Below are 12,984 nucleotides of genomic sequence, written 5' to 3'. Positions count from 1 at the left end.
CGTCACTGTCGTATTTATAGATGTGACATCCGGGTACTCAAGAAAGGTTGAAACGTGCTTTAAGTTATCTTATGACAAGATAAAATAGAAAAGATAGAATGATTTTATCCCTACTTGTATAAACGGTTATCAGTCGGGTATTGAAATTATAGCAGGTCAAATTATATATATGTATGTTGTCATAATGTGAAACTCTTCCCATATATATATATATATATATATATACTCTGCTTTTATTTAATCTAGATGGCATCATAGTTCCAAGTGACTACAGACACCACACGAAAGAAAAATGGAATACCAAAGATTTATCATAATTAGTATATTTCTTGCGAATTTTCTGAGGACCATCCTTTTTTTCACACCTTCTCTAAATAACCTATCTAGATTAGATTTTCTGTTGTGGATATAAACACTGAAGTACCTGGAAGTAGCCTTTAACAGGTAACTTACCTTCAGCAGTCTTTGGTAGACATCAGTGCTTTGAAAGTTGCAGCAGAAATAAGGGATGAATATCATTTGCTTATGTTCCATGAAAATCTCATCTACACAGTCTTGGATTGCGTTTTATCAATGAACAGTGTGAAAGCTACAAGACTACTTAAGATTGAAAATAACAAAATACTGTTATAGATACTTTATGAGAATAATTAAATTTCTATGCGCTATTATAGCTTAATAATGAAACGAAACTGGCTTCAAGGGGAGCAAATAAATCCATACTTCTCGTATTAAAGGCTACTTGGTTTATTTGGACTGAGAAAGAGTTACTGGATTCTGTAACTGTAAATAAAAACAACGTAAGCAGTCCATAATTCAGGAATGATATATGTTGCCCAGATATGTATCTTAGGACGACTGGTATGGGTATTAACACTTTTACTGATAAAGCACATAACAACGTTTCGACCTTACTAGGGTCCAGCAAACTCTTTGTTAACCTAAAGATGACCTAAGATACATTTCTTTTTCAAGTGAGTTTCTTCTCATAACAAATTGCCCAGATACATTAATGTTCCAACATGCTGTTTTTTGTATTTTACGTAAAAGTCAGAACTTGTTACAATTTCCAGACCAACTAATTTTCAGATGCATTTAGGACCCTAGCATCTGGTCCAACCTAACGACAACTTTCTTATTTGCATTTGCTTCTTTTATCTCTTTCATGTAACTACGGTCACATTGGTTAATGTATTTGCACATCACTTGTTTGTGCAAAGCTATACGAGGGCTATCTGCTCTAGCCATCCCTAATTTATCAGTGTAAGACCAGAGGGAAAGCAGCTAATCAGCACCACCCATCCACCATCTCTTGGGCTATTGTTTTACCAACGAATAATGGGATTGACCGTAAAATTATAACGCCCCTGCGGCTGAAAGGACAAGCATGTTTGGTATGACGTGGATTCAAACTCGCAACTTTCAAATTACGAGTCGAATGCCTTAACCACCTGGCCTTGCCGGGTCTTTATTATGTGACGCAGAAACTAATGAAATGGCCAATAATAACTTTATCGTCAAGTTATTTCTATAATATCTGTGGTATTTGCTTTATTATATCAACGTATTTGTGTGAAATTCCTCAATCCAAAATATGACTGGTCTTTTAGAACTTGAATAGCACCCAGTAATACAATAAGTTTTCCTCAAGTTATTTTCTTCCTGTCTTTAGTAGTTGTTTTATTACGGCAATATAAGTGTTTGTTATTTCTGTTATGTTAAATCCATTACACATAACATATGCTTGGTCTTTTAGAACTCGAATGGTATGCAACAGTGTAATAAACTTTCGTCAAATTATTTCCGTCACATCTCTAGTAGCTGTTTTATTATGCCAAGGTGTTTGTTATTACTGTGATGTTAAATCCTTTGAACGTGATACGTTCTTGGTCTCTTAGAACTCGAATAGTACGCAATATAAACGACAAGCGATATTAATCTTTCTCGTCTAAAATGGTCCTCGTTCCTCTTATGAGATGGCGTTGGAGGTTTTATGATACAGAAAGTCCATGGAACTATCCATTTGCACACAGCAGCTGCTAAGCCAACCAGCTTAATTATCCTCAACTAGTTTCTTAATTCTCTGATGAATTTTATGTATAACTGGTGTAGCACAGATCTAAATTAAAGCTCAGTACCCGTGTCTTGCTTTCTTTTACGTCTTAAATAGAGTAAGAGGAGACGTTTACATTCGAAAGGTGTTTCCGTAAGAAAGAAAAGAAACAAATGTTACTTTTTAGCTGTCACAACGTATTCTCACGCTAGGGAAAGTCAGATTTTTACAGATTAATTCGAAACGATAGAGTAGCCAACCAAGAGCTAATTACGTACAAGTAGACCCTTTGCAAGCCTCTTTGTTTCGTTATATAAGATTTACTAATTCACTGTTGGGTTTAAACATACAAGTAACGTCATCAGTTTAGTTCACATGGATTACCACAGGAGCTTGTTATTTCCATAATTGCGTTTCGTGAGTGCTACAATTTGTAGGCACTGCTGTTTTTACACTCTGTAGTCATTTCGCTTATGATTAAACAGAATCTTCAGTTTCCCTATACCTGAACACTACATTGAGATATTTAATCACCTGTACTAGAAGATTATGCCTAATGGGGTTTATATGGCTGTATAATTTTGTAGTTCGTTCGGATAACCTTACTAGAGTATAATACACCTGACGTATATAAAGAGCTTTATTTATCTGTATGGCAACGTTGAATTAATGAAACTATTTGGAAGCGTATTATACTATAAATACTGAGGACTAAAGCAAGATTAGCTTTTCATGTATCAACGAATCAGCTGCACATTTGATAAAACTATCATGTAGAATATTTGTTAATGTATTATACTATAAATACTGAGGGGTAATGTAAAATAAACTGGGCACTTATTAGGTTATAGGGCGCACTATCAGTAAAACTAATATCATATTATTTTTATCTTTCCAAATAATAATAATATAGTAATAAGAAGGTAAAAACCGAAACATAAGAACATGCTTATGTTATTTAATGGGTATTCATATTTATCAAGACATGTCTGTTTTTAAAAGTCTAGTATGCATTTAATGCTAAAATTACATTACATTTTATAACTTGATGGTTATCATATATATATATATAAACATATATAACATTATGGGCTACAAATCAGAGGAATTTAAGTTCGAATCTCGATTGGTTACTCAACAGGCTTCGAACTTTCAGCTTTATGTGGTTTAGGGCTATAAGCATGACAAATAATCTCGTCATCTGTTTAGGAGAAGATAATTATACGGCGGGTGCTGCTAACTGGTTGTACTACTTCTGGTCAACAATTCATAACAAGAGATGTTGCCTGATCATGGATTCTTTGATCTAACTGATAATGTCGGATGAATCTCTGTTCCTATTAAAAATATTAAATATTTACTGTAAAGGATAAAAAAACTGTAGGACCGTAAGTTATTATTATTCGTTTGAATTGGTGCAATAGGGAATTCTCATTAGATGTACTTGCGAGTTAAGCCATTGTTCTGAATGAACTTAAAATTAAATAAATTATGGGTTCGACTAACAGATCGTCAGCTAAACATAATTAAACTACATATGCAAAATCCAGTGTTTTTTGGTTTGAATTTCGCGCAAAGCTACACAAGGCTATCTGCGCTATTTGTTCCTAATGTAGCAGGGTAAAGCTAAATAAAAGGCAGCTAGTCATCACCACCCACAGCCAACTCTTGGGCTACTCTTTTATCAACGAATAGTGGGACTGACTGTTACATTATAACGCCTCCACAGCTGAAAGGGTGAGCATGTTTGGTGCGACAGGGATTCAAACCCGCAACCCTCAAATTATGAGTCCACGTGGCTATGTTGGGTCCCAAAGAAAATGACTAGGGTGACAAAACTATTCGTTGTTACAATAATCATTTTCAGTTACTGTGTCCATTCTGCCATGCTGGGCAGTGTTCGATTACCCAGGGTGGGAAGAACGTAGACAGCTCATTATGTAGCTTTACGATCAAAAGCGAACATCTATTGAAAGCTTTTATTTATTTATTTATTTATTCAGTACTCTCTGTTTTCACAATCCCATTAGGTATAATTTATACCACCAGGGTAAAACTTTGAGGAAAAGTGTGGTAGCTTGTGGTTTATAAACTAGAATTACACAAAACAAATTTAATGTACATATATTGCTAATGTTGTGTTACTAAACTTTATGTTATCATCAATACGGATTCATTTTCTAAGTTATAACATTCATTATTCGTAAAGCAGATACATAAAACAATTTATTTTGTACTTTGTATAATTGAATACAGACGGTGGATCACGAGATATTAAAGCGATTGTGAATATCAGATCTACACGTCACGTGCTAACCACTACCTATATAAAGTTCTTTAGAACAGAATGTATTACAACTACATTTTGAAATTATTTAGCGTTACGTAGATAATGTGATACTGCAGAAAACTGAAAGGCTTTGTAACAAGCCTTTTAAACGCAAAGTATTTACCAACTCAGATTATAAAGATGTATTGAGATCAAATATTTGGAAGTTCCCAGATAGTAACGTGTCTTGTACGTAATGACATTAGACAACAAAGTAATAGAAATCAACTTGAGGTACCAGAGCCATCCAGAATGAGACCTGTAACAAGTTGTACCTCAGACATGGTAAGCAAAGTTGTAATATGTGAGAATTGACAGACACAGTGCATAAAACAGTAAAATTTATGCCGGGTAATTGTCGTTCGCGTACAATACATATGATAAGAAAGCACGCAGGAAGAGGTAGTGTGCTTGGATACTACAGTCTTACGCTGTAGAATTATTGTAAGGATGCACAGTCGACATGATTGGATATGGTGAGACTCCCATATCGTTTGAAAACAGCGCATTTAACCTCTGTATTTAAATGATTTTACATCAATTTCATCGTACTATCTTGTGTTGACTTTTGCCGCGTATAAACATGTAAAAAATTCGAGTGAAATAAAAATACTTCATCAAGAAATTCAATCTAAAAAGAAACTGCATCGTTTATATCTGAAAAAATAAATAATCATGATAATAAAATAAACAAAAATCAAGCTAATTATAATTTATATTCACAAAAAACGTAGGTGAATAAAGGATTGTGTTGTAATCTTAAAAGAGAAAAAAACATTCAAAGGAAAGGAGAGAAAAATTATTGTCTCATTTCTTGAAGATGTCCTACTAGTAAGTACATTGAAGCTGGTTTCCTGAGCATATACCAATACCCTTTTATAGTGTTAAATCTCAGACTTATATTCACGCTTTCTTTATCTTCCACGGTCACGTTGTTCACTATATATTCAACACTATTGCAGAAAAGTGGCACGTGATTATATAAAAAATAAATAAAAAAAAATCAGAAGGTGCACGTATAACCCAAGACACAACGAGAGACGGGTGTGCAATACACGCCAGGATAGAGTTTCTCACGTTTCAGCAATAGCTTACATGTCTTACATTCGTCTTTTTGTAGCAACCAAGCTCAAAGTCATCCAAACCGTCGTTTTACGCACGTGTATAACACATTTCAGAAACCTAAAATTTCACCATTAAAACTTTACTACATATATAATTTCAGATTACTTGAACATATATTCTAGCTTAACTTTCGGGTAATTTGTATGTAACTCATCCCTGTCTGACTAAATATCATCGTATTTCTGGTGTTAAGTTTATGATTTGACTGGTCAGGTGAAAGCATTAAGGTTTAACTCAATTTAGAAGAAGGTCATTGTATTTAAAAAATAAATTAAATAGGGAAACTGGAGAAACTTTAAAGCCATTTATCACGTGGCTCATTCACCAGTGACATCATTTACACATTTTGACTAAGGGTCCATTTCGCCTCTTGCTCAATTTCCAACTTCTGGTGAAGATTAATGTTACAAAATATCTTTCGTCTTATTCAGTTTCTGTAGATAATATTGTAATGATAAATGTAGTTCAAATTCATTGTTGTACAGTTTATATTTTCATAAGTAGAAATATCGATTACTTCTACCATTTGTTTTCATTTTAAGGTGTCCTGGGTTCGTCAACGTGATCTTCACATACTCACCGTTGGCAGTTACACTTACACTAGTGATCAAAGGTTTAAATCTCTACATCTGGAAGGTACAACAAACTGGACGCTGAAAATTCAGTACACCCAGAAGCAAGACGCTGGAATATATGAGTGTCAGATTAGTACTGAGCCAAAACTTAGTCTGAATTACACTCTGAACGTTGTTGGTAAGAATCCAGCAATTTTCTGTGTCCGTTCTGACATTTGTTTTCTTCTCTGATCACGTTAATAGAAGACGTCTACTGGCGTTGATCGTGACGTGCGTTATAACACACTGTATTATCTACAAGAATAACACTATTTTGGAAACATGTTGAAATCACCAAAACAACATGTTGTTCCAATGTTATTGGATTAGAAAGTAGAGTAAAATCTAATACAGGTTATTTCATACATAAAATAATGAAATTTCCAACACTTACAGGTAAAGTAATATTTTCAGGACAAAACATTAAGAGAGTTAATCTTAGATTTTTCTGTGTAGTGAATAAGGGTTAATCACAACAGTAACTAAAAGTATAGTGTAACAATACATGTGTTTATTACCTTACAAAAAGTAGGATGCTTCACAAAAAGAAAATGACAAGGATATATTTATGGTAAAAATTGGAAAATATATTAATATTTTAGAGACAAGGCGATTAGCATTTTAATTGCTCTAAGAACCAGATTTGTTGAGTTCTAAATAATGTACTACGCAACCATTATTTCAGTATAAATAAATGTTTATTTCTTTCTATAGTGGCTAAAGCAGTGATTATTGAAGGAGAAAAACTTTACATACAAAGTGGAAGTACAATCAACTTGACATGCGTCGTAAACAACAACACTTCCCCTCCTATATTTGTTTTCTGGTACCACAATGGTAAAATGATCAACTACGAGACCACTAAGGGAATTGAGGTAGTGACAGACAAGGGTCCGACAACAGTGAGCAAGCTGAGAATTGAGAATGCTAAGCTAAGCAATTCTGGGAATTATTCTTGTTTCCCTTCATATGCTTATTCAGCAAATATTACAGTACACGTTCTTGATGGTAAGTAATAACTACATTATATTACAGATTAATCAAACCAGTTGAAAACAAAAGTCTGGCTTCACTAGAAACGTTTCTTGTAAATCTATTACAAATATTACAGTACACGTTCTTAATGGTAAGTAATAACTACGTTATATTACAGATTAATCAAACCAGTTGAAAACAAGAGTCTGGCTTCACTAGAAACGTTTTTTGTAAATCTATTACAAATATTACAGTACATGTCCTTGATGGTAAGTAATAACTACGTTATATTACAGATTAATCAAACCAGTTGAAAACAAAAGTCTGGCTTCACTAGAAATGTTTCTTTTAAATCTATTACAAAGACGTATGTTGTACATTAAGAAAATGCTTTCGTGTGTTTGTTTTCATTGCATACAAATAAATCTATTTCAACGTTAGTTATTCAGTTGGTTTCAGATATATATAATACATTTTTTCATGTTATTATGAGAGTACTATTTAGTTATAACATCTAAAGTGTAAGAATCAAAGCATGTTTTTTTTTTTTAGGTATATCGCTGTCTAGTCACACCAAATAATCCACAATGAATAATCAGTATATTGCGTCATACTAAAAAGCTGTTCTACAACAATTAAAAACTCTAAAGAAATGCTTTTGATAATACTATAGACTATAGTATCGTGGATGAAAGTATCATAGCACTTACGTATTGTTACTTCCGTCTACAATAATTAGTGAACATTATTGAACAAAATTGGTTGTGTTTGTTTCGAATTTCGCGTAAAGTTACACGAAGGATATCTGCACTAGCCGTTCATAATTTAGTAATGTACGACTAGAGGGAAGGCAGCTAGTCAATACCACCACCCGCCAACTCTTGGGCTACTCTTTTACCAACGAATAGTGGGATTGGACGTAACATTGTAAAGCCCCTCCGGCTGAATGGACGAGCATGTTTGGTGTGACGGGGATTCAAACCCGCGACCCTCGGATTACGAATCGAGTGTCTTAACCACCTGGCTACACCGGGTCAAGACTAGAGGGAAGGGAGCTAGTCATCACCACCCATATCCACTTGCACATTATATCATTCCCCATGGCTGAAAGGGCGAGTATGTTTGGTGTAACGGGGATTCGAACCTGCGACCCTATATTGAAAAAACAACGGCAAAAAAGCTTTTGATATCTATAAATATTGATAGATTTCAGTTCCATGATTCACTGCTGCTTACTGACAACATTTTTCTAATACATTTTCACGAAATATGAAAAGTTAGTACAGATTTCTTAGATGTGTGCAACAGGAATAAAACGTCGTTTAAAACTGAGTTAAAACATATATGTAAAGTACAGCCGCATGTTCTGATAGTTACATCTGAATAATGTTAGCGATAACGGAGAAAAATATTTTGATGTGAAATAATTTTGAGTGTTTGTCATGAAACTAGTAAAATGTCAAAGATGGATTAAACAACCATGTATCTTCTTGAAGCCCAAGTTTAATGTTATACCCTGAAGTAACCTTCTTTATCACGCTAATTAAATAAAGTTTTGTCAAACGTAAATGTATTAGTAGAAGTAAAAAAGTAGGTTTAGTTAATCTGGTGTACATCTATAATATATTTAAAGACTTGATCAATACACTCATTTCAGTGCTAGTCTTTTACAAGTATTAGACACAGGCATTTATCAAATACGATTTTGTAAGGCGTGCTCGAGAGTAGAATATTTGAAAGTGTTTGTGATTTTCTTTCATAGTACTTGCTTAGGATTGAAATGTTTTATTTATTTGTGATTTCTCTGTATTAACTGTTTGAAACTGTTTTTCAATCTTCCAAGGACAGTCCATCATATTTTGATCGGATTAATGATCACGCTAAAAGGGGATTCTAGCAATCAACACCACGAACATTTACAATTTAAGATTTTAAACTCTCTCAGTATTCAAAATAAGTAGCATGTTAAGGTCGTGCAAAAAATGTTCTTTTGTGAGCTAGATAAAACTTACATTATATATCTAATATGGATATTATTTTCTGAATTATACCTCAAATACCTAACTGTAACTCTGAGGCTAAAAAGTACTGTTTAAGTTTTACTTCAAATCCGTAAAGGTAACTATGATTCTAAAAAGTGTTAAGTTGTACTTCAAATACCTGACGGTAACTATGACTTTAAAAAAGTATTGTTTAGGTTGTACTTCAAATACCTGATGGTTAATATGAGGTTAAAAGTATTGCTTTTGTAATATCACTAGTGACCTTACAAGCTGACGCAACTGGCCAACGCATTGGAAAGATACAGGGTTTGGTTTGTTTTTAATTTAGCGCAAAGCTGCATAAGGACTATCTGCGCTAGCTGTCTCTAATTTATCAGTGTAAGACAAGAGGGAAGGAAGCTAGTCATCACCGCCCACTGCTAACTCTTGGGCTACTCTTTTACTAACCAATAGTTGGATTGACCATCACATTATAACGCCCCCATGGCTGAAAGGGAGATTATATTTGGTGTGACGGGGATTCGAACCTGCGGACGCTCGGATTAAGAGTCAAGTGCTTTAACCACTAGGCCATGCCGGGCCAAGACATAGGGGCCCTGGTGAGTAACATAGCAGGTCAGATCCAAATTTCAACCCCTTTGTCTTTTCTTGAGGTCTAAGACTACATACCAACTATGGTGAGAGTCGGTTCAGCGGTTCGTTTGTCATAAGCAGACACATACAGAGATCTTCGTCATATAATGACTTAGAAGTAGGAGTTACTCTTGCCTTTGAATAACATTGAATCTTGAAGCCATAACTGAATTGCAGGTTTCATGTTGTTAAAAGTAATGTAATACTGGAAATTGAAAACTAAAGATAAACCCACCAAATTTTGTTATGAATAATTGTCGTAAAGATTCATTTTTTTTTTTTTACATACATAATGTCCTCGTTCAACATTAAAATTAATGTTCGAAATTTTTCAACCAACTGATGTAACATCGTTATGGTAGTTTGTTTGTTTTTTCCCCATTTTACTTAGGAGATAAACCAGCTGCCATGCATCACGGTCGACACTCTAGCCAAGGAACCGTGATTACCTATAACGTCGTCCTGTTGCTTGCTACGTGGACTCTGGCCAGTACATTGTGCCTTGAGAGTTTCGAACGCAGTGGAACTTGGAACCAACCCAGCTGATTTGCTTCATCGTGTCAGTTACAGATCCCTGTGTGTGTGTGTAGTGTTTGATTTCAAACACCACCTGTTTCCGTACTTGTATGATATCAGTTGAAATCCGTGTTGTTAAAAGTTTGAAACAATTTCTCATTAAAGTATTCAGCTAAAAGGAAAACCAGGCTAACCGTCATTGGACTACCACCATTTTCTTTTGCACAGTACCCAACTTCTTGTCGCATTGAAGAAACAACAACCAACCATCGTGGAAAAAAGTTACTTGTAAGTTGCTCAGAGTGAGTTCATTAACGAATTGTTGTGTTAACCACTGAAGTGAATGATGATAGTTCAACTTGTGCGCTGATTGTGTGAAACAGACCTGTATCAACAACCAACCATCGTGGAAAAAAGTTACTTGTAAGTTGCTCAGAGTGAGTTCATTAACGAATTGTTGTGTTAACCACTGAAGTGAATGATGCTAGTTCAACTTGTGCGCTGATTGTGTGAAACAGACCTGTATCTTTTTCTCCAGAAAGATAATGCAACAATTATCAATTATATTGATTTTTGACAGAGGTATAATATATATATAGTAAAATCTTTGCCTGTGTATTCATGTTACATATTATATAGACGTATACAATTTACACTAATGGCATAAGACAGTCTTTGGGTTTACTTTAGAGTCGATAACGTTGATGAGCGAAGTGAACGTACAGACACTGTAACTTAGGTGTACAGTGTTGTTGTTGTATTTTTAATATGTACTTATTTGGTAAAAACCAAAAAACAAATTGAGCTCATCAGCTTTAGTGGCGTGTCGTATATAAAACAAAAAACAGATGTCGCTCTTGTTTATTACCTGTAACACTGTCACAAATCAGCTGTAGAGTCTGTTGATATACTAATAAACAATGTGTTGGTAGAGGTATGTCATGTATTTGTTGTTCTCTTGCTATATCTACTAATATACTGAAAAGAATAATTTCTAAGAAAACCACGACCATTACGAATGAAACAGAAAAAGTCATAAACTTATGAAGATATATTAAATTTTTGTTTAAAAGGAAAACACAGTATGAAACTACGGTTCTGGCTAGCTATATAAGTGCATTTTTCTCATTCCACTATTATACAGAGATGAGATTTGTTTCACAGTATCGCTGCTTGTTATTAACACTCTTGTAGATTAGAGTTTCAAAAATGTGAATTCGATATGACTTTAAAGTGGAGTCGCTCTTTATCTGGATATAAATAAACGAAACCAACGTAATTTTAAGTCAAAAAATAAACGATTTTTAACTTTTCTGATATATATAGACAGAAAAGGAGAAAGATACGAAACTATGAGATAAACATAGTCAATTTGAATAAACAGTCTAACAACAGAGACTTGCCGTCTTTTTATTTTGGAATGGAAGTGTTTTATAAACAAGGTACAACTAGTAAAAAGGTAAAATTGGCTTCAGTGACTTGCAATTGTAAGTTATTTTGTTTCTTTTGTCTCGTGAACATTCTTCCTACTTTACTTGTGATTGGATGCTATTTATCTATATTCAGTTTCTATTGAAAAATTAGTTTTATTTCTCTTCTATTCAAGGAATGTGGTAAATAAGAGAAGTTCAGATATTTTACTGAAGTTTTAACACAATTTAGTGACAGTATACTGAAGATTGTGGTCCACTTCAGACAGCTCACGATCTTTAGCCTAAAGAGCCTTCGATACATATAAGGAAAATTTAGGAATAAACGTGGTACTTTATGAAGTTTTTTAATTGTTTGACCATTTCAAAACTTATCTCCAGTTCTTTATGTTACAGTATCGTAACAGCTTTTACCGTTGACTACATTTCTACATAATTATCCATACGTTTCTTGTGTACATTTAGCTTTCGTTGTATAAATACAACATCAAGTTAATTTTGTGTTATTGAAAAACAAATTTTCTTGAAGTATTACTTAATATTTCCATTAAAATTTATACAGTCTTTATTGTATTGATTATTTCAAAAATATTGTCGTTAAATAATACTATTACAATACAACTGAATTTACTGAACATCGTCTTGAGGTTCAATAAACCTGTTAGGAAGTAACATACTTAGAACGAAGTATAAACGGTGAGGTTAATAGTTTGCTAGATATAAGAAACTGTTAGGAACGTAACTTTCCAAAAGAATGAGAGGCTTCATTTCTTTACGTTGTGGAATTCAAAACTTCACTGATTTGATGAAACTTTGTAGAATGGATGTTTCGAAAGTCTTTCGCCTTCCATCTTCAAGGCGGAAGACTTTCGTAATGTCCTTCTTTACATTTGTGTCTCCACACAACAGGTAGTTGTCGTCCATTCTACAAAGTTTCATCATGAATACTGTGCCTAAACAATCTATCAAAGGTTCACTAACTTACCTTAAAATAACACTATGTAACACAAATTTTGTTCCTGGATAGTATGTGTTATTTCTTAATTGCTTATGTTATAAAAGTATAGAAAATGGCTATTATTCCCTTCAAACTTTGCTTTTCTGACCTGGAAAACGAAATTTAGAAATTAACCTATTTTCTATGAAAAAACGGGGAAATTTGTACATTTTCATTTACATAAGGTCTGAATAAAACAACATATGAATCAAGATTTACATGTATTTATATTAAAGTTATACAAAACTGTTTAGAAGTGAGTAGTTTTTTGAGATTTGCTACTGTAATGTAAATCACATTCACATATGA

General features: G+C 33.7%; 1 protein-coding gene across 1 annotated transcript in view; it reads left to right on the top strand.

Moving 5' to 3' along the window:
* Positions 1-11,185, top strand: part of LOC143249705 (neurotrimin-like) — a 110,381-nt gene extending 99,196 nt beyond the window's left edge. Inside the window, exons 3-5 of the mRNA XM_076500017.1 lie at positions 6,050-6,260; positions 6,836-7,129; positions 10,124-11,185. Of these exons, the coding sequence (XP_076356132.1) occupies positions 6,050-6,260; positions 6,836-7,129; positions 10,124-10,278 (660 nt within the window). The 3' untranslated portion in view covers positions 10,279-11,185. The remainder of the gene's footprint in view (positions 1-6,049; positions 6,261-6,835; positions 7,130-10,123) is intronic.
* The last annotated feature ends 1,799 nt before the right edge of the window (positions 11,186-12,984 follow it).

This window comes from Tachypleus tridentatus, chromosome 4 (genome assembly GCF_004210375.1).
Source record: "Tachypleus tridentatus isolate NWPU-2018 chromosome 4, ASM421037v1, whole genome shotgun sequence".
NCBI classification, from domain to species: Eukaryota; Metazoa; Arthropoda; class Merostomata; order Xiphosura; family Limulidae; genus Tachypleus; species Tachypleus tridentatus.
Note: the sequence above shows the minus strand (reverse complement) of the source record. Positions and strands in the feature narration are given on the sequence as shown.